This window comes from Microcaecilia unicolor, chromosome 12 (assembly GCF_901765095.1).
Source record: "Microcaecilia unicolor chromosome 12, aMicUni1.1, whole genome shotgun sequence".
Lineage (NCBI taxonomy): Eukaryota > Metazoa > Chordata > Amphibia > Gymnophiona > Siphonopidae > Microcaecilia > Microcaecilia unicolor.
Genome location: NC_044042.1, coordinates 70,723,233 through 70,745,809, shown reverse-complemented (window position 1 = coordinate 70,745,809; position 22,577 = coordinate 70,723,233). Strand labels below are relative to the sequence as shown.

General features: G+C 50.0%; 1 protein-coding gene across 3 annotated transcripts in view; it reads right to left on the bottom strand.

Annotated features, from left to right (window-relative positions):
• ZPBP2 (zona pellucida binding protein 2) overlaps positions 1-22,577 on the bottom strand; it is a 175,681-nt gene that overhangs the window by 82,368 nt on the left and 70,736 nt on the right. For all 3 annotated transcript variants that reach the window (XM_030221879.1, XM_030221880.1, XM_030221881.1), the window contains exon 4: positions 13,038-13,199. In XM_030221879.1, the coding sequence (XP_030077739.1) occupies positions 13,038-13,199 (162 nt within the window). The remainder of the gene's footprint in view (positions 1-13,037; positions 13,200-22,577) is intronic.

The window sequence follows — 22,577 nt, the reverse complement described above, 5'->3', positions numbered from 1 at the left end:
GCTACGGCACACCCTAGCAGCCTACAACCTGAAGATTGCCACCTCCAGAGAAAACTTCTGAAATGTCGATGGAAGGCTGTGTTGAAATCACCCATTGAGACTAAGTTGGATTGAAGGGAACCATAGAGATGGGGACCAAAGAAGAAGGAACCCCTGAAGTGGTCTGATACAGAATCAGTCCCATGGGGGACTGATTGTGCCCATAACTTGAACCTATTCCTATATCCTGGACCTGGTAGGGAAAGTAGAACCTGACTTGGGTTGGCACCTCTTGCTGAGGAGCAAAAGGAAGAATGGGCTTCCAAAGCCTATATGGAACATCACTCCCCGATAAGCCAAGATTTGTGCTGTAAACAACTGACTCTTGGTGACACTGACTACCAATCCTAAGGACTGAAGAAGGGTAGGTATCTTGGATGAAATTTGCAGACTCTCTTGATAGAGAGAGCTGCAAATCAGTCAGTCACGAGGTATGGATGACCCTGTAATCCATCCTTGTGAAGGAAAGTTGCCACTACCACCATGATCTTGACAAAAAGTCTTTGGTAACATGGAAAGACTGAATGACATGGTCATAAATCGCTAAAGTCCTTCTGCAGGAAGGAGCACTGGGAATATGAAAGTACATTTCCTAGAGGTCCAGGGAGGCTAGAAACTCCCACCACTAGACTGACCTATTACACACTGCAAGGTTCTCATTGTGAAAAGTTGACCCGTAAACACCCTAGACTCTTATGACGTCAAACTCAGTTGGAACTGATTAGATTCCAAGATGGCGCTGTGAATAGAAGCACCTGTGTTTGCTCCTGGAGGCTGCTGTGTTTGTGAGTTTCTCTCGGTGCCTCTGTAGCCTTGTCAACGATGGGGAAGGTAAAGGAATTTCCCTCGGTTCCTGTGACCTCCTCGACGATGAAACAAACAACCCTGCAATTTCCCAGGCAGCAACCGGGTCCTCAGGGAACTTCGACCCCCCACTGCAGCTCTCGGCCCTTCGGAGTCGATTGAGAGTGGAAACGGGGCTTCCTTGAGCCCTGTAGAGCGAATTGCACCTCCCCAGCCTGGAAGAGAGTTGCTGGCTGTTCAAACAGAGACAGACGCCAAAGTGGCTCAGCTGGTCCTGTCTGAGGGTGTGACAGCAGCAACGGAGATAGATTCTCAACTTCGGGAAACATTACTACAACAGGCTTCAAAGGTATTGACTCAAGCTATTGTTTCCAAGTTAGATCATGCTGATAGTCTATCTCAATCTCCTCCTGTGGCTAGTGGAGTGATTAGACCAGCAATTGTGACGCTGGAGTCACTATGGGACATGGTTTACAATATCCAAACCCCTATGCAAACTACTTTAAAGCAGAATTCTTCTGATATTGAAGTTCTTTCTGAGGCTGCCCTGCTTCAAGCACAAGTGACTGCACAGCAAACCCAGAAATTGGAACGTGTGGATATCAAAATTCAAGAAATGGGATCTATAGAAACAGCTTTGGTTAAAGACAATAATTTCCTACATAAACAACTTGAATACCTTGAAAATCAGACTAAAAGATTTAACCTTAGGTTTCTTAATTTTCCCAAATCGCCGTTAATTTCTCCTTTGGAGATGGTTAAAAAATATTTGGTAGACATCCTGGGAATGGACAAGGACTCACTCCCTCCCATTACACGGGCTTATTACATCGGGAGCACTGGAGTGGTGGTAAGAAACACCCCCCCCCCCACCCCGTAATAGGGGAGGGAATGAATCTTACCTCATTCCTAGAAAGCTCATTAGAAATAGTTACTCAGAGGTTAACTCTGCTTGCCACTTTTGCGTTGGAGCCTGATAGGAATGCCGTACTACGGCTTTCGTTGAGTCACTTAGAAAATCTGTTTTTGGGCTCAAAGGTCCGTATCTTTCCAGATCTCTCACGGCCTACACAGATGAGACGAAGGGCCTTTTTGGAACTTCGCCCCAGGGTGGTGGCATTGGGAGCAAATTTTGTTTTGCGATTTCCTTGTTTTTGCAATGTGATGCTTGAGGGTAAACATTTTCAGTTTGTAGATCCAAAACAGTTGAAAGAGTTTATTGATGCAAGAGTTGATGTGAATATAGTAAACCTCCCCTAATTAGCAGGCTGGGGTCTGAACCAGAGGAAGCTTCTATTATTAATTTTTGTATTTTTTTCTTTTTTAATTTCCTTAATCTTGGAATCAAATTTCTTTAACTTGTGGACAAATGGGCTGTAAAGATATATACTTATCATTTTTGTTTCCTAATGTTAAAAAATGCCGATTGCATATTCACTTTATGTGGTGATATATTGGAAAATTTAAATAAATAAATTAAAAAAAAAAAAAAACTCAGCTGGAAGGAAGCTCCCTGGTGGGAACTACAAAGCAAAGGGAACTTCCCATTCCCCCAGTTGCAACTGGGGACAGACTTGACTGTGTCTAGTAGTAGTAGTAGTAGAGGCAGAAACGTTGGCAAGGTGGCAAGAACTGCCTGATATTAGAGTTTGGACTTGCATGTAGACTCCAAGAAAAATCTGTAGTGAAGTCCAGGTTGTAACCGTGTGATAGAAAACTAAGACACATTGAGCTGAGGCAATCTTGGTTACCCCTCCTGAAACCCATAGAGGAGTCCTGCCCGAGAAATGAACTGAGACTCCATCACTGGGAAATGCAGCAGGCATAGGTAGACCTGGAGTTGAAACCAAGCCCATTCTACCAGCAGCCAGGTGACTTATAGTAGTGGAAGCGGAAACCCTGGAAGTGGTTTTCTGGCCCCATTAAACCTAAGACAAAACCGAGAAGATTAAAAATCATCCTTAGACTCGTCCCCCGGCAATCTCAGAGACTTGGGAGTCCTCAGGTCTTTACTCAACTGCCCCTGATATTCTGCAGTCCCAAGATGACTTCCAAAAGGCAGGTTGCCAAACGTGAATTGGAAGCCACATCAGTGGTCTGATGCCTTAGCCAGCCATAACTTCTTGCAGAGAGGGTCAAGAATTGGCTGGTGTGACTATGCACTAAAACTGCTGCGCACTGGAGCTAACAAATGCAGCTGAGAACAAGAGCCAAATGGTGTAGCACTACAGATAGCAAGCTACAGCGGCACCTCTAGAGCTCTGTGCTTCCTCTCAGCTGGTTGAACAACTATTAAGCTACCTGTACACTGAAGTAGTTCCTGACCCATTCCTCATGAAATCTAGGTGCCCCATACCATGAAAAGATGCCAAAAATGCCATAGAAGCAATTAGAAGTACCGGGTACACAGCATGATACTGGGGTAGCTGAGGCTATTTTGCAAAGGTGTGGCCAGTATCAGTGTGCAAAAACAGCGAGAACGGCAATCTTTAGTACACACGAAAGAAGTAAGAGAGAATGAAATAAAATATGCCCCACTGGAAACATAGCTGAGTCCACAGTTTCTAATAGGGTGGATAAACTAGCCTTGAACCTGTAACTTTCAGGCAGAAAGACCAGCCACCTTCCTGAATAAAACTAATTTGATGTAAACAGTACACACAGAGCAAATGCCACCAGGGCAGTACAGAGTGCAGGATTACCATGGAGACTGACAGAAGCCTGAGAGGCCTGCACTAGCCTTAAAATGTAACATTTCTCACAGAAACATGGAGTCCAGCCCTAAGCCTGATTAACTAAACCCCATCTGTACTGCCACGCTCTGAAGGGAAAGAGAGAAAGGTTTTTCAGAGTGGGATCCCTAATCCTGATCCCTTTCTCCCCTCCTTTAATTATGCACAAACACCATGGACCTCCTCGAGGAGGGTCCAAAAATATTCTTAGTGCAACTATAAGAGGGTACACCCAAACCATAAATCACCTAGTGAGGCACAGGAATGTCCACCAGAAGACTTTCAGATAGTCAGTACTTTCCAAGCTGTAGCTTAAGTCTCTCGCTGCCACAGAACAGCCACATAGGTCTACTGGGCCTTCAACCTCACCCTTGGGAAGCTGTGGGAGTCGCAAGGACTCCCACAGTAGTATGCAAACTGCCCAGGCCTCTTTCTCAGAAGCTCTTAAATACCAAATATGAAGAAATTGGGAGCGATCAACCCCAGTTCACCAGTCACATCTTCTGAAAAGTCTGCACATAAAACTGCCAGATTTGCAGGCAGATCGGGCCCTAAGAGAGCACAGGCGCTTCACCCTTGATATGCGGAGCGGCAGGAAAGATGGTGTGCGCTCAATAAAACAGCTGCCCTGTGCCCGCCAAAACGAGCTGGGAAGGAGCACAATGATCCACAGAGTCAGGCTGTACAGTGGAGCTCCGGCACAGGAAACAGCATCAGTCCAGCGGCTCCCACACAGGGAGCTGCTTTTGCTCTCTCCCACCGATACAGGTAGGGTAAAGCGAATGCTACATACCTGTAGAAGGTATTCTCCGAGGACAGCAGGCTGATTGTTCTCACTGATGGGTTGACGTCCTCGGCAGCCCCCTCCATCGGAAAGTTTACTAGCAAAGGCCTTTGCTAGTCCTCGCGCGCCCATGCGCACTGCGCATGCGCAGCCGTCTTCCCGCCCGAAACCGGCTCGAGCCGGCCAGTCCAGTATGTAGCAAGACAATACACTTCAAGGGAAGACTCAACTCCAAAGGGGAGGCGGGCGGGTTTGTGAGAACAATCAGCCTGCTGTCCTCGGAGAATACCTTCTACAGGTATGTAGCATTCGCTTTCTCCGAGGACAAGCAGGCTGCTTGTTCTCACTGATGGGGTATCCCTAGCCCCCAGGCTCACTCAAAACAACAACCATGGTCAATTGGGCCTCGCAACGGCGAGGACATAACTGAGATTGACCTAAAAAATTTACCAACTAACTGAGAGTGTAGCCTGGAACAGAACAAACAGGGCCCTCGGGGGGTGGAGTTGGATCCTAAAGCCCAAACAGGTTCTGAAGAACTGACTGCCCGAACCGACTGTCGCGTCGGGTATCCTGCTGCAGGCAGTAATGGGATGTGAATGTGTGGACAGATGACCACGTCGCAGCTTTGCAAATTTCTTCAATAGAGGCTGACTTCAAGTGGGCTACCGACGCAGCCATGGCTCTAACATTATGAGCCGTGACATGACCCTCAAGAGCCAGCCCCGCCTGGGCGTAAGTGAAGGAAATGCAATCTGCTAGCCAATTGGATATGGTGCGTTTTCCTACAGCCACTCCCCTCCTATTGGGATCAAAAGAAACAAACAATTGGGCGGACTGTCTGTTGGGCTGTGTCCGCTCCAGATAGAAGGCCAATGCTCTCTTGCAGTCCAATGTGTGCAGCTGACGTTCAGCAGGGCAGGAATGAGGACGGGGAAAAAATGTTGGCAAGACAATTGACTGGTTCAGATGGAACTCCGACACGACCTTTGGCAGAAACTTAGGGTGAGTGCGGAGGACTACTCTGTTGTGATGAAATTTGGTGTAAGGAGCCTGGGCTACCAGGGCCTGAAGCTCACTGACTCTACGAGCCGAAGTAACTGCCACCAAGAAAATGACCTTCCAGGTCAAGTACTTCGGATGGCAGGAATTCAGTGGCTCAAAAGGAGGTTTCATCAGCTGGGTGAGAACGACATTGAGATCCCATGACACTGTAGGAGGCTTGACAGGGGGCTTTGACAAAAGCAAACCTCTCATGAAGCGAACAACTAAAGGCTGTCCTGAGATCGGCTTACCTTTCACACGGTAATGGTATGCACCGATTGCACTAAGGTGAACCCTTACAGAGTTGGTCTTGAGACCAGACTCAGACAAGTGCAGAAGGTATTCAAGCAGGGTCTGTGTAGGACAAGAGCGAGGATCTAGGGCCTTGCTGTCACACCAGACGGCAAACCTCCTCCACAGAAAGAAGTAACTCCTCTTAGTGGAATCTTTCCTGGAAGCAAGCAAGATGCGGGAGACACCCTCTGACAGACCCAAAGAGGCAAAGTCTACGCCCTCAACATCCAGGCCGTGAGAGCCAGAGACTGGAGGTTGGGATGCAGAAGAGCCCCTTCGTCCTGCGTGATGAGGGTCGGAAAACACTCCAATCTCCACGGTTCTTCGGAGGATAACTCCAGAAGAAGAGGGAACCAGATCTGACGCGGCCAAAAAGGAGCAATCAGAATCATGGTGCCTCGGTCTTGCTTGAGTTTCAACAAAGTCTTCCCCACCAGAGGGATGGGAGGATAAGCATACAGCAGGCCCTCCCCCCAATCCAGGAGGAAGGCATCCGATGCCAGTCTGCCGTGGGCCTGAAGCCTGGAACAGAACTGAGGGACTTTGTGGTTCACTCGAGATGCGAAGAGATCTACCAAGGGGGGCCCCACACCTGGAAGATCTGTCGTACCACACGGGAATTGAGCGACCACTCGTGAGGTTGCATAATCCTGCTCAACCTGTCGGCCAGACTGTTGTTTACGCCTGCCAGATATGTGGCTTGGAGCACCATGCCGTGACGGCGAGCCCAGAGCCACATGCTGACGGCTTCCTGACACAGGGGGCGAGATCCGGTGCCCCCCTGCTTGTTGACATAGTACATGGCAACCTGGTTGTCTGTCTGAATTTGGATAATTTGGTGGGACAGCCGATCTCTGAAAGCCTTCAGAGCGTTCCAGATCGCTCGTAACTCCAGAAGATTGATCTGCAGATCGCGTTCCTGGAGGGACCAGCTTCCTTGGGTGTGGAGCCCATCGACATGAGCTCCCCATCCCAGGAGGGACGCATCCGTGGTCAGCACTTTTTGTGGCTGAGGAATTTGGAAGGGACGTCCCAGAGTCAAATTGGAGCAAATCGTCCACCAATACAGGGATTTGAGAAAACTCGTGGACAGGTGGATCACGTCCTCTAGACCCCCAGCGGCCTGATACCACTGGGAGGCTAGGGTCCATTGAGCAGATCTCATGTGAAGGCGGGCCATGGGAGTCACATGAACTGTGGAGGCCATGTGGCCCAGCAATCTCAACATCTGCCGAGCTGTGATCTGCTGGGACGCTCGCACCCGCGAGACGAGGGACAACAAGTTGTTGGCTCTCGTCTCTGGGAGATAGGCGCGAGCCGTCCGAGAATCCAGCAGAGCTCCTATGAATTCGAGTCTCTGCATTGGAAGAAGATGGGACTTTGGATAATTTATCACAAACCCCAGTAGCTCCAGTAGGCGAATAGTCATCTGCATGGACTGCAGGGCTCCTGCGTCGGATGTGTTCTTCACCAGCCAATCGTCGAGATATGGGAACACGTGCACCCCCAGCCTGCGAAGTGCCGCTGCTACCACAGCTAGGCACTTTGTGAACACCCTGGGCGCAGAGGCGAGCCCAAAGGGTAGCACACAGTACTGGAAGTGGCGTGTGCCCAGCTGAAATCGCAGATACTGTCTGTGAGCTGGCAGTATCGGGATGTGAGTGTAGGCATCCTTCAAGTCCAGAGAGCATAGCCAATCGTTTTGCTGAATCATGGGGAGAAGGGTGCCCAGGGAAAGCATCCTGAACTTTTCTTTTACGAGATATTTGTTCAGGGCCCTTAGGTCTAGGATGGGACGCATCCCCCCTGTTTTCTTTTCCACAAGGAAGTACCTGGAATAGAATCCCAGCCCTTCTTGCCCGGATGGCACGGGCTCGACCGCATTGGCGCTGAGAAGGGCGGAGAGTTCCTCTGCAAGTACCTGCTTGTGCTGGAAGCTGTAAGACTGAGCTCCCGGTGGACAAATTGGAGGTTTTGAGGCCAAATTGAGGGTGTATCCTTGCCGGACTATTTGCAGAACCCACTGATCGGAGGTTATGAGAGGCCACCTTTGGTGAAAAGCTTTCAACCTCCCCCCGACCGGCAGGTCGCCCGGCACTGACACTTGGATGTCGGCTATGCTCTGCTGGAGCCAGTCAAAAGCTCGCCCCTTGCTTTTGCTGGGGAGCCGCGGGGCCTTGCTGAGGCGCACGCTGCTGACGAGAGCGAGCGCGCTGGGGCTTAGCCTGGGCCGCAGGCTGTCGGGAAGGAGGATTGTACCTACGCTTACCAGAAGCATAGGGACCAGTCTTCCTTCCCCCGAAAAATCTTCTACCTGTAGAGGTAGAGGCTGAAGGCTGCCGGCGGGAGAACTTGTCGAATGCGGTGTCCCGCTGGTGGAGAGACTCTACCACCTGCTCGACTTTTTCTCCAAAAATGTTGTCCGCACGGCAAGGCGAGTCCGCAATCCGCTGCTGGAGTCTATTCTCCAGGTCGGCGGCACGCAGCCATGAGAGCCTGCGCATCACCACAACTTGAGCAGCGGCCCTGGACGCAACATCAAAAGTGTCATAAACTCCTCTGGCCAGGAATTTTCTGCACGCCTTCAGCTGCCTGACCACCTCCTGAAAAGGCTTGGCTTGCTCAGGGGGAAGAGCATCAACCAAGCCCGCCAACTGCCGCACATTGTTCCGCATGTGTATGCTCGTGTAGAGCTGGTAAGACTGGATCTTGGCCACGAGCATAGAAGAATGGTAGGCCTTCCTCCCAAAGGAGTCTAAGGTTCTAGAGTCCTTGCCCGGGGGCGCCGAAGCATGCTCCCTAGAACTCTTAGCCTTCTTTAGGGCCAAATCCACAACTCCAGAGTCATGAGGCAACTGGGTGCGCATCAGCTCTGGGTCCCCATGGATCCGGTACTGGGACTCGATCTTCTTGGGAATGTGGGGATTACTTAATGGCTTGGTCCAGTTCGCAAGCAATGTCTTTTTCAGGACATGGTGCAAGGGAACAGTGGACGCTTCCTTAGGTGGAGAAGGATAGTCCAGGAGCTCAAACATTTCAGCCCTGGGCTCGTCCTCCACAACCACCCGGGAGGGGATGGCCGTAGACATCTCCCGGACAAAGGAAGCAAAAGACAGACTCTCGGGAGGAGAAAGCTGTCTCTCAGGAGAGGGAGTGGGATCAGAAGGAAGACCCTCAGACTCCTCGTCAGAGAAATATCTGGGATCTTCCTCTTCCTCCCACGAGGCCTCACCCTCGGTGTCAGACACAAGTTCACGAACCTGTGTCTGCAACCTCGCCCTGCTCGACTCGGTGGAACCCCGTCCACGGTGGGGGCGTCGAGAGGTAGACTCCCTCGCCCGCATCGGCGAAGCTCCCTCCGACGACGTAGTCGGGGAGCCTTCCTGGGAGGTGGCCGCGGTCGGTACGACGTCGGGGACCTCAACCTGGGCGATGGGCCAGCCGGCGCCACGCTCGACGGTACCGGAGGCGCAAGCACCGCCGGTACCGGAGGGGTAGGGCGCAACAGCTCTCCCAGAATCTCTGGGAGAACGGCCCGGAGGCTCTCGTTTAGAGTGGCTGCAGAAAAAGGCTGAGAGGTCGATGCAGGCGTCGACGTCAGAACCTGTTCCGGGCGAGGAGGCTGTTCCGGGCTGTCCAGAGTGGAGCGCATCGACACCTCCTGAACAGAGGGTGAGCGGTCCTCTCGGTGCCGATGCCTGCTGGGTGCCGAATCCCTCGGCGACCCAGAGCTCTCGGTGCCGACACGGGGAGGGGACCGGTGTCGATGCTTCTTCGACTTCTTCCGAAGCATGTCACCGGAGCTCCCCGGCACCGACGAGGAGGACGTAGAATCCATCCGTCGCTTCCTCGGGGCCGAGACCGAAGAGGGTCGATCCCGGGGGGGCTGTACCGCAGGAGCCCTCAGGGTAGGAGGAGACCCACCCGAAGGTTCACCGCCACCAGCAGGGGAATGGACAGCCCTCACCTGCACTCCTGACGATGCACCTCCGTCCGACGACATCAGCAGACGAAGTCTCGGTACCACCGACGTCGATGCAGTCGCCCGATGCCTCGGCGCCGATGCAGAGGTCCGATGCCTCGATGCAGTCGATGGAGCGGCAGCCAAGGAAGATGGTCCGGACGCTGACGACGTCGATGCACTCGATGCCTCCGGTGCCGATGTCGACGAAGAGCCCGAGAACAAAACGTTCCACTGGGCTAATCTCGCTACCTGAGTCCGCCTTTGTAACAGGGAACACAGACTACAGTTCTGAGGGCGGTGCTGGGCCCCTAGACACTGAAGACACGCAGAGTGCCTATCAGTGAGCGAGATTACCCGGGCGCACTGGGTGCACTTCTTGAAGCCGCTGGAAGGCTTCGATGTCATGGGCGGAAAAATCACGCCGGCGAAATCAAAAGCCGAAATGGCGAAAATTGAAGCACCAAAATTTAAGGGGAGAAAAATCTCGACCGAGGCCAAACTAGGCCTACCCCGACAACGAAAGAAAACTTACGGGGCAAAAGCTGAGAAAATACGGGAAGGGCAGAAAACCCGAAAGGGTCTTCCGGAACACTTCCGGAGCACTTCCCGAACTTTTTGTAATGAAAACAAGGAAAAACCACGTCGAAAAGGACGCGCGAGGTCGACTCTCTGGGGCACGAACGGCGTAACACGACCGTACCGAGCGCGGACGAAAGAAGACTGGCCGGCTTGAGCTGGTTTCGGGCGGGAAGACGGCTGCGCATGCGCAGTGCGCATGGGCGCGCGAGGACTAGCAAAGGCCTTTGCTAGTAAACTTTCCGATGGAGGGGGCTGCCGAGGACGTCAACCCATCAGTGAGAACAAGCAGCCTGCTTGTCCTCGGAGAATGACTATTCACCTCCTCGGGAATCGCTGTCACATGCTAAGTCAGTCCTCACACCCCTCAGTCGGTACTGCAAACCGGAATCAGCTCGCTGGTTTTTTTGTAACAGTGCTCAAACCCGCATTTTTTTTAAGGTAGGAGAGGACGCTGGAGCAAAAGAAACCTCAGACTCTTTTTAAAGTCAGGAGAGTGAGAAACACAAATCCCGGTCAGGAAGAGAGGAGGGGTCAATGGGAGAGGAAGGGAGGGACCTAGCACCACCAGGTGTGCACCCAAGTCCCAGGACCGGGACACCTCAGACCCCAGAAGCTCGACAACTCGGGACCAGGCCAGGAGCCAATCAATCCAGAGCTGCAAGGTTATGACTATCCACCTGCTAGATAGAGAGAATACTGAAGTTAAGGTGGCTGCACATGACCACATATAGTAAACTTCTGAAGTTCTCTCTATCTCCACCTGCTGGTAGAGGGACATAACCCACAAGTCTCTGGATTGATCTGTGGGACGCTATGGAAAAAAACATTCTGACTTGTCAAGTGGATAAAACTGACTAAGGGTGGAGGACAAACGGACTTACAGCGGAAATGCCTGCACATGCTCAGAATGCCTTTCTACACTTTTCTGGGCTATACTACTACTATAAATCACTTCTATAGTGCTACCAGTCGTAAGCAGCGCTTTACAACTGAACATGAAGAAGACAGTCCCTGCTCAAAAGAGCTTACAATCTAAATCAGGACAAACAGACAGGACCAAAAAGGTTAAGGGAAGGACAGACAGAAGGACACATAAGGATAAGATAAAAGTTACAAGTCAGGAGTCGAAAGCAGCATCAAACAGGTAGGCCTTTAGCCCGGATTTGAAGGCAGCCAGGGATGGAGCTAGACGTAATGGCTCAGGAAGCCTATTCCAGGCATAAGGTGCAGCGAGATAGAAGGAGCGGAGTCTGGAGTTAGCGATGGAGGAGAAGGGTGCAATTAGGAAAGATTTGCCTAGTGAACGGAGTTCTAGGGAAGGAGTGTAGGGAGAGATGAGGGTGGAGAGGTAGTGAGGGGCTGCAGAGTGAATGCACTGTAGAGAGAGAATGTCCAAACTGGCGCCACTGGATGATGTCACCCATGTGTGGCTGAATGGTCCTGTTTGTCCAAGAAGAATCATGTATAACTTGATATTAGACATTTCTACTTACAAAGGCATTCAAGTGAAAATTGACCTTATCTATCTACATTTTGATATCTATATATTTATACACAGAGACATATAAATATCTATACAGGTAAATACCTATATGAATAAACGTCTATCCAGTCAATATTCAGCTGGTAGCAGCGACTGGGTTTTTTTTTGCTTTTTTTTAATGCTATGGCCAGCTAAAACAGCCCCAAATATTCAATGCTGAAGGTATGTCCAGGCACCGGCACTAAATATCCAGGTCTCACCAGACTTCTCCTGGTCACTGGGATATATTCAGGTCCTGGCCGATATTCAGTTCGGATCCACATAACACAATTATGCGGGTCCCAGCTGAATAGCAGCCAAGACCTGCATAAGGAGAAATAAAGGCTTCCTATCTTGATCTTCCATCCAAGCCCTTCTCTCTCCACCACACCAACAGAAGCCCACCCCCAATCTCGATCCACTGTCTAGCCTCCCCTCCACCATGCCAATATAAATCCATCCCCTCCACCGTCACAGTAGGGCCCCCTCCTCAGGCCTACCTTCTGGTGGTGCAGTGGGACAATGGGGGCAGAAGCGAAGCCCACTCGCTCCTGCCCTCACTGGTCCACCAATAAGATTAAGGTAGGCCTAAAGGGCCTGTTCCTGACAGGGAGGTGGATAGAAGGGAGGTCTTGTCTTGTTGGGGAGGGTGGGAGAGAGGTCTGGATTTTGTTGGGGGGTGGTGGGAAGGAGGGCAGCTGGTACTGGAAGTTATGCAGATACTGGCTGATATTCAGTGCCAGTGCCCACATTGCTAACCAGGCAAATTTAGGACTGCTTTTCTGCAGTCCTACATTCCCGGTAAGCTATGCAGATGCCACCACTAAATACTGCTGGCACCCTCATAAGTACCAGCTCTGCCTCAATTCTGCCTCAGCAGCTAGCCCACAAACTGCAGTTCAAGTGAGCAGGCCCCTCTCCTGCCCGCTTAAATCACTTTGATTATCAACCAGTATATATTTATCTCCTTTTCCTTCTATATTGATACATGTAATCGTATGCTTCTAAATTCTAGGTCAAAAACTACAGAGACCCTTGTGAGTGGGCTGCAGAACACTTCATGCCAGTCTTAGTCGGCAAGTAGGTGTCTTACACCACAACTTGGTTGTACACTTCCACAAATCATTTATTCTTCATTCCATTTTAAACTGAAGACAATTTTAGGTTAAATGATCCTTCAGCTGCTCATGAAATATGAAAATCCTTGACGGATACAAGGAACCAAAAATTACCATACATTGTAGTCTACGCAAAATAATTATTGCCTGTCCTTACCAAACAGCATAAATTTGTAAGACTTAAATGCTTCTTTTTCTTCCTGTAGATTATCCTTCATGCGTTTGTAAGTCAGGGTGCAACCGTATGATCCAGACATGGATTTACGAAAAGTGATTAGCTTTAATTTTCCTGTTTCAGTTACATTCACATAACTCTGCCCTAAAACACAAACAAAAAAAACAATTGTAGCTGACAGCTGGAATGGTCTGATGTGAAACAGAAAAATACAAAGGCTTCAATCAATGTTCCTTTAAGCTGACACCTTTCTCCTCCAGGAGATACACCAGTGAGCTGTATGTAGATTTTAGGAGCTAGAAGGAACTAGTCTCTGGTAATGTAGAGCTGTTGTAGTTTGTTGCTGTTTGAGCAACCTTTTTATGGCTTGGATCTCAGGTATACTGGAGTGGAGGAGGAGTCTAATGGTTAGTGTAGCAACCTGAGAGCCCAGAGAACTAGGTTCAATTCCCACTGCAGCTCCTTTTGACTCTGGGCATGCCACTTAACCCTCTGTTGCCCCAAGTACAAAATAAATACCTGTATATAATATGTAAACCACTTTGATTGTAACCACAGAAAAGCACTACATCAAATTCTATTCTCTATGCCATCAAACCAGTGGATCACAGACTCCATCTACCAGCAGGTCAGCATAAACCCATGCACCAGTCTGGAGAGTCTCCAGCTAAGAAAATTAGTAGGTAAGGAGAAATGAGACCTTACCTGCTAATTTGCTTTCCTTTAGTCCCTCCGGACCAGTCCAGGATTGGACTGATGGGTTGTGCACTCCTTCCAGCAGGTGGAGACTGAGAAGTTCTGACTCTTGGAACCAATAAGAGCCCTGGCCATGTGACCCCAGACTCAATATATGTCTAACAAAGCAGGAAAAAAAAGAAAAAAGACCTATCTTCTGTGTCACCGAGAATCTGAGCAGCCACTCAAGCACCAAAAATACCATGCTTAAACCGGACGCTAAAGTATTGAGTCTCTTACAGCCAACACAACTCCCAGGAAAGGAGAAGTTTCGAGTATTCATTCCAACTATTTCTCTTATTTGAAGAATTACTTGATTTTTTTTTTTCAAAGACCCAAGAGAAAACGCACAGAGTAGCTCCACTCATAATCTCCCTGAAGAAACCGAAAAACAAGGAACACTGCAGAATTAACAAAGCAGACAGTACGAGAGGGACCTGGGCTGGTCCGGAGGGACTAAAGGAAAGCAAATTAGCAGGTAAGGTCTAATCTCTCCTTCCTTAGCGTCCCTCTGGGCTGGCCCAGGATTGGTTGATGGGAAGTAACAAAGCAGTACCTTAAGGGAGGGACCCCAGCAAACCCGCTGTGAGGACCCTAGCCCCCAAAACCGCTTCCTGACGACACTGCACATCTAGCCTGTAGTGCTTTGAAAGGGAATGCAAGGAAGAACAAGTCGCAGCCTTACAAATGTCCACGGGCAGGATGAGAAATTACTCCACCCAGAAAGCTGCCTGGCACCTCGTAGAATGGGCCCGCAACTTCTCCGGGACCTGCTTCCTCGCCAAGAGGTAAGTGGAAGATATCATCTCTTTAAGCCACCTTGAAATAGTGGGCTTGGAAGCCACCAGCTGCTTGCGAGATCTTCCAAAAAGCAGAAACAGACGATACAAACGCCTGAAGTTTTCGGTGGCCTTCAGATAATGTTTGAGAACTCTCCTGATTTCCAGGGTCCGCAACCTGTGCTACTCCTCCAACCCTGTGGAGGAACCAAAAACCGGCAGCACCACCGGTTGACAGAGAAGAAAACGCAAGACCACTGTAGGAAGAAACGAAAGCACAGGACGCAAAACCACTCTCTCTTTCGAAAACCCCAAGAAAATAGACCCACAGGAAAAGGCCTGCAACTCCGACACCCGCCTAGCCAACGCAATAGCTACTGAAACAAGTCTTGAGAGTTAAGCCCTTAATGGAGCAAGAAGACAAAGGCTCAAAGGGAGTGAGAACAGAAAGAACTAAATTCAGGTCCTGGAGGGTGAATGAGACCTACCCCTCTCAAGAAACAGGACACGTCTGGATGCCAAGCTAAAGACTTACCTAGCACCTTTCCCCGAAAACAGGATAACGTCGCCACCTGTACTTTAAGGGAAGCAAAAACCAAACCTTTATCAAAATCCTGTTGTAAAAAATTGAACATCTTCGCCACGGAAGCACGAAGAAGAGCGATGCCCCGTTCAGGTCACCAGGCTTCAAAAATGCGCCAAGACTTAATGTAGCTCAAGGAAGTCGACCAGCAACGCGAGCAGAGCATGGTCGAGATGACTTGAAAAGAGTAACCCTTCTTCAACAAGCGCACTCGTTCAAGAGCCAGACCATAAGACAAAATCAAGCCGGGTCTGGATGATGGATTGGACCCTGTACCAGAAGACCGACCTGGTCCGGGAGTCAAAGCGGAGGAGCTGACTGAATACGCCTCAGATCTGCATATCATGGTCTGCGAGGCCAGTCCGAGGCCACCAAAATCACCAGAGCCCCACGTGCTTCGATCCTTTGAATGAGGCGCCCCAGAAGAGGCCATGGGGAGAATGCATAGAAAAGACCCTGAGGCAACTGCTGAAGAAGCGCATGTATGCCCTCTGCCTTGACGTCCTTTCTGCGACAGAAGAAGCGAGGTACTTTTGCACTGTGACTCGTGGCGAAGAGGTCTGTGAGCGGAATCCCTCAGCGATCCGTTATCAACCGAAACGCCTGCTGGCTGAGAGACCGCTTCCCCAGATCTAGAGTATGCCAACAGAGAAAATCCACCTGGACATTCTCCACCCCTGCTACATGTGCAGCTGAGAGAGCTGACAAGCGACACTCTGCCCAGGTCATCAGATTTACCACTTCCTGCTGCAAGAGGCAACTTCTCATGCCTCCCTGACGATTAAAATGAGCCACTGCAGTCACATTGTCCGAGAAAATCTGTACAGCAGCTCCACTCAGGAGCACCACAAAGGCCTCTAGAGCCAGCCGAATCACCCTGGTTTCCAACAAGTTGATCGATAGGGAGGCCTCTTGAGCAGACCACAGACCTCGAGCAAACTGACCCATACAGTGGGCTCCCCAGTCCCGAAGACTGGCATCTATCGTCACTACTATCCACTGGGGGGGGGGCCTCCAACGGCATTCCCTTGGTCAGATTGCTCATCTGGAGCCACCAGTGGAGATTGCTGTGCTCCTGGGTTCGCAGGGGCAAATTCTTCCACAGAAAATCCATGTGTGGAGACCATCTGGACAAGAGGGAGGACCGAAGAGTTCTCATCTGTGCTCGGGCCCAAGGGACCCCAGCACCTGCAGACAATCCCGGGCACAGGGAGCTGGCTGATGGACGAAGCTCTGAATCTGGGTTGTAGCTTGAGAATTCCATTCAGGGTTAGAAATATTCGACCTTGTGCCATGTTGAACGACACCCCCAAATACTCCAGAGACTGAGAAGGGCTCATGGCAAAGTTGACAACCTAGCCCAGGGACTGAAGGAATTGAACTACCCGAGCTGTGACTTCCACACTCTCCTGATATGACTTCACCTGAAAGAACCAGTCATCCAGATAAAGATGAACCAAAATGCCCTCTCTCCTGAGAGCAGCCTCCACCTCTACCATAATCTTGGTGAAAGTGTGAGGAGCTGTCGCCAGACCAAACGGGAGTGCCCGAAACTGGAAGTGATGTCCCAGCACCGCAAACCGAAGGAACCGCTGGTGATGGGGCTGGATAGGTATGTGGAGATAGGCCTCCGTCAGATCTAATGCTGTCAGAAACTCTCCCGCCCTGATGGCAACTATAATGGACCGAAGGGTCTCCATCCTGAAGCTAGACACTTGGGTGCGATTGACCGCTTTGAGATCCAAGATGGGCCAAAAGAAACCTTCCTTCTTCAGGACCACAAAGTAAATGGAATAATGGCCCTGTCTGACTTCTGAAGACGGCATGGGACAAATAGCCTGAAGGTCTAAGAGCCTGCGGAGAGTGTCTCGCACCACACTCGCTTTGAGACGAGACTGACAGGGGGCCTCTAAGTAGGCGTCTGCTAGGGGCCGAGCAAATTCTAAGGCATATCTGTCTTGAATAACCTCTAAAATCCATTAATCGGAGGTAATCTGGGCCCACATCTGAAGGAAGTGAAAGAGCCGAGCTCCTACCGGAATCAAAGGAAGATCCCGTGTACCTTCATTGAGCAGGACGGGTGGGAGATTGGAACGAGGCCCCGGAGTCACGACCCCCCCTGGCAGGAGCCACAATAGAACTAAGATCTCTGGAAGAACCGGGATCTCTGGGGCTGGAGATCTCTCCCAGTCTGAAAACGAAAATCACAACCCCTGCCCCTGGAGCTTGTCAAGCCCCTGCTGACTGCTCTAGGTCTATCCTCTGGAAGACGAGGCTTTAGTATCCCCTAGGCCAGTGATGGCGAACCTTTCAGAGACCGAGTGCCCAAACAGCAACCCAAAACCTAATTATTTATCGCGAATTGCCGGTACTCATTATGGGCGGGGTCACCACATGACTCCACCCCTGATAGCCACACCCCTTACACCAGCCATGGCGCATATAAACAGACATCATTGAAAATATTATACTAGTATAGGAGAAAAAAAAACAACATGATTTTCAGTATACCCAGTGCAAAATAAGACAGCAGATGTAAATTCTCAAATTGGGCATATTCCAACACTAAAATGAAAATAAAATGATTTTTTCTACCTTTGTTGTCTGGTGATTTTGTTTTTCTATCCATATTGGTCCTAGTCGCTGATTCTGCTGCTCTCTATCTGTTCTCTTAACTCCTTTTCCAGGGCTTCCTTTCCATTTATTTCTTTACTTTCCTCCTTTCTTCTTCATTTCTTGCCTCCTACTACTACTACTATTTAGCATTTCTATAGCGCTACAAGGTGTACGCAGCGCTGCACAAACATAGAAGAAAGACAGTCCCTGCTCAAAGAGCTTACAATCTAATAGACAAAAAATAAATAAAGTAAGCAAATCAAATCAATTAATGTGAACGGGAAGGAAGAGAGGAGGGTAGGTGGAGGCGAGTGGTTATAAGTGGTTACGAGTCAAAAGCAATGTTAAAGAGGTGGGCTTTCAGTCTAGATTTAAAGGTGGCCAAGGATGGGGCAAGACGTAGGAGCTCAGGAAGTTTATTCCAGGCGTAGGGTGCAGCGAGACAGAAGGCGCGAAGTCTGGAGTTGGCAGTAGTGGAGAAGGGAACAGATAAGAAGGATTTATCCATGGAGCGGAGTGCACGGGAAGGGGTGTTGGGAAGGACGAGTGTGGAGAGATACTGGGGAGCAGCAGAGTGAGTACATTTATAGGTTAGTAGAAGAAGTTTGAACAGGATGCGAAAACGGATAGGGAGCCAGTGAAGGGTCTTGAGGAGAGGGGTAGTTTTCATTTCTTGCCCTCCATCCATGTCCAGCAACTCTCCTCTCCAGCCACAAATGTCCAGCCACCCTCCTTCCCACCCAGCACCCAGCATCAGGCTGCCAGCCCTCCCACCCAGCATCAGGCCTCCCACCCAGCACTAGGCCTCCCTCCCACCCACTCAGCACCACCCAGCATCAGGCCTCCCTCCCTCCCAACCACCCACCCAGCAGCATCCAGCATCAAGCCTCTCTCCCTCCCACCCAGCGGCACCCAACACCAGGCCTCCCTCCCTCCCAGTACTAAGCATTAGGCCTCCCACCCACCCAGCAGCACCCAGCATCAGGCCTCCCTCCCTCCCACCACGCAGCAGCACCGTGTCAGGCCTCCCTCCCACCCAGCAGCACCCAGCGTCAGGCCTACCTCCCTCCCACCCAGCACCAGGCCAACCGACCTCCCTCCCACCAAGCACCACGCCGCTTGCCCTCGTTCCCTCCCTCTTCCAAACAATTATCAGCCTGCCCGTCCTCCCTCCCTCCCAGCACCACCCCCCTCCTCCTCCTCCTCCTCCTCTGAAATTGAAAAAACGTACCAGGTTAAGGCAGCGTCGGCAGCGGCAATGAAAAGCGTAGTCTTCACTCGGCAAGCTTCCCTTCTGTCTCGCTCTCAAGGTCCCTGGAACTCGGAGGGAGGGAGGGATGGAACAAACTTCCGGTGGGTGAAATATTGGAGGTGCTCGAGCACCCACAGCACCCACGGAGTCGGCGCCTATGGCTCCCACAACCTCCTGGTCCAGTGGGCACATCATGGAAAGTCCACAGTACTCAGAAGCCCTTGGTCCAGACAGTACAAAAGTGCAAAATTTGTGTGCTTCTTCTGTGGGTAGGAGAGGAAGAGTTACCTCACATGAAATCACGGCTGCCCTAGGCCTGCCATTAAATTTTGATCACTAAAGGTAGGTGGCCCTTTCAGAATCTGGTCTGTACATCTTGTAGCTGAAGATCCTGGAAGACATTTCACTAGGTTGGAACCCCTGAACTTTGTTCCTAAGTTAATGCCTCTGATAATGGAATCTCCGAGCAATAAAAATTTTCTGCTTTTCACCATTCTGTCATTATTTGTAGTGGAACCAGAGGCAATGAAAGCAGCACAACCCCCAAATAATGACAGAATGGTGAAAAGCAGAAAATTCTTACTGCTCGGGGACTCCATTATCAGAGGCATTAACTTAGGAACTCAGTTCAGGGGTTCCAACCTAGTGAAATATCTTCCAAGATCTTCAGCTACAAGATGTACAGACCAATGGTGAAAAGCAGAAAATTCTTACTGCTCGGGGACTCCATTATCAGAGGCATTAACTTAGGAACTCAGTTCAGGGGTTCCAACCTAGTGAAATATCTTCCAAGATCTTCAGCTACAAGATGTACAGACCAAATACTGAAAGTGATCCAAGAAGAGAGCAAAGCTTCAAACACTGATGTTGTAATTCACCTAGGAACCAATGACCTGGCCAACAATAACAAGTTTACAGCACAGAGAATGTTTCAGAAGCTTAGGGAGGGACTGAAATCTTTGGTTTGGACTACGGCTTTTTCTGAAGTAATTCCTATGTGGGGGAGGGAGGGAAGAGGAAAGACTACGCAAAACACTGGAATTTAATAAGTCTTGGTGTAAAGAAGAAGGTTTTGGATACATAGGAGCATGGGGTAATACGTGGAAAAACAACAGGCTGTACCAGGGCCGCTGAGGTGGGGCAGGGGGAGACAAAATTCCCCGGGTCCAGGCCTCCAAGGGGGGCCCAGAGCCACAGTCCCACCCACCCTCCATCGTCGACCGTCTGCCACTGGGCCGGGCCTCCTGCATTGAAATCACAGCGCCTCTCATCTCCATGTGAAAGCGCTGCAGGCAGCAGCAGATCGCCTCCCTTCAGGCCTCCTTCCCTCCCTGTGTCCCGCCCTAGTCTGACGTAACTTCCATGAGGGCAGGACAAAGGGAAGGAAGGAGGCCCGAAGGGAGGCGATCTGCTGCTGCCTGCAGCGCTTTCACATGGAGATGAGAGGCGCTCTGATTTCAAAGCAGGTGGTCCAGCCCGGTGGCAGACGGAGGGGGAGAGCGGCGGCGGCGACCTCGGGGGGGGGGGGGGGGTGGAGCGGCGGCAGCAACTTCGGGGGGGGGGGGGGAGATTGTAAGCTCTTTGAGCAGGGACTCTCTTTTTGTGTATGGTGTACAGCGCTGCGTATAGAAGTGATAAGTAGTAGTAGTAGTAGCGGCGGGGGCCCCCGGCCTTGCCCCGGGACCGGCCCAGTCTCTCGACGGCCCTGGGCTGTACTGTCATGATGGGCTACATCTTTCTATGATGTGAAAAATGATCCTTGGGGAGAAATTCAGACATTATGTTTCTAGACATTTAAACTAGAGGGTTGGGGGTGACCAAAGGAAATAAGGAATTTCAGGTAGTCACCCCCAGAATAAACATAATGGCAGAGGAAAAGGTCATGTAAATATTAAAAAACCACCTAAACTCACTAAGCACATGGAAAGCTATGAGCACAAATGCTCGTAGTCTAAGTAAAAATGTTCAAGACTTGCAAGCCCTGATGTTTGAAGAAAACTTGGATATTATTGCTATTACAGAGACGTGGCTCAATGATTCCCATGAATGGGATGTGACCGTACCGGGCTATAATCTTTTTAGGAAGGATAGAGAGGGCCAAAGAGGTGGAGGAGTGGCTCTGTAGGTGAGAGACAATATCAGAGCAGCTGAAATGTGGCGAACCTGGGGTAAAGAAGAAGCTTTATGGATCGTCCTGGAAAAAGAAGATGGAACCTGTATCCACACGGGGGTTATCTACAGACCTCTGGCACAAACAGAGAAATTAGACAAGGATCTGAGAAGATATTCAAAAGATTGGTATGAAAGGGGAGGTGCTACTGTTGGGAGATTTCAATTTGTCTGACGTGGATTGGAACATCCCGCCTGTGGAATCGGAAAGAAGTAGGGAGATTGTGGATGCCTGTCAAAGTGCCATGCTCAGACAAATGGTGACGGAACCCACGAGGAAAGGGTCAATGCTGGATCTAGTGCTCACGAATTGAGGAAGTGTTTCCAATATCCAGGTGGGTGCCCACCTATGTAATAGTGATCATCACACCGCATGGTTTGATATAAAGGCGAAGGTGAAGTGTGGACGGACAAAACTCAAAGTACTGGATTTCAGAATACTGATTTTGATAAAATGGGGGAATACCTGAAGAAGGAGCTGTTGGTGTGGGAAGGCTTAGATGTGGAAAAACAGTAGTCCAAGCTAAAGGCTGCTATAAATATGGCGACTGATCTTTATGTGAGGAAAATAAACAAAAACAAGAGAAGCAGGAAGCCTATATGTTCTCCAAACAAGTAGCTGAAAAAATAAGAGCAAGAGGCTTTGTTCAAGAAATACAAAAGAACGCAACAAGAGGATCACGGAAAAGATTATCAGATTAAACTCAAAGAAGCGAAGAGGGAAATACGGCTAGCGAAAGCGCGAGCGGAAGAAAAAATGGCTGAAGATGTAAAGAGAGGTGACAAGACCTTTTTCAGATATATTGGAAAAAGGAGACGAGAGAGGAATGGAATTGCGAGACTGAAAGATAATGAGAATGGCTATGTGGAGAGTGATGAAGATAAAGTGAATGTGCTAAACAATTATTTCTCTTCTGTGTTCACGGAGGAAAATCCTGGAGAAGGACCATGGTCGGCTGCCAAGGGAACATCTGGGAATGGCGTGGATACTGCTCTATTTACGCAAGAAAGAGTTTATAAACAGCTGGAGAATCTGAAGGTGGACAAAGCTACGGGGCCGGATGGGATACATCCCAGGATACTGCGGGAGCTCGGAGAGGTCCTGGCGAGACCTCTTAAAGATTTAATAGATCTTTAGAGATGGGAGAGGTTCCGCGGGATTGGAGACGAACGGATGTGGTCCCTCTTCACAAAAGTGGAGACAAGGAAGAAGTGGGAAACTACAGACCGGTAAGTCTGACGTCGGTGGTAGGAAAAATAATGGAGTCGCTGCTGAAAGAAAGGATAGTTAACTTTCTAGAAGCCAATGGATTACAGGCAACCTGGCTTTACCAAAGGAAAATCCTGCCAAATGAATCTTATTGACTTCTTTGACTGGGTGATGGATG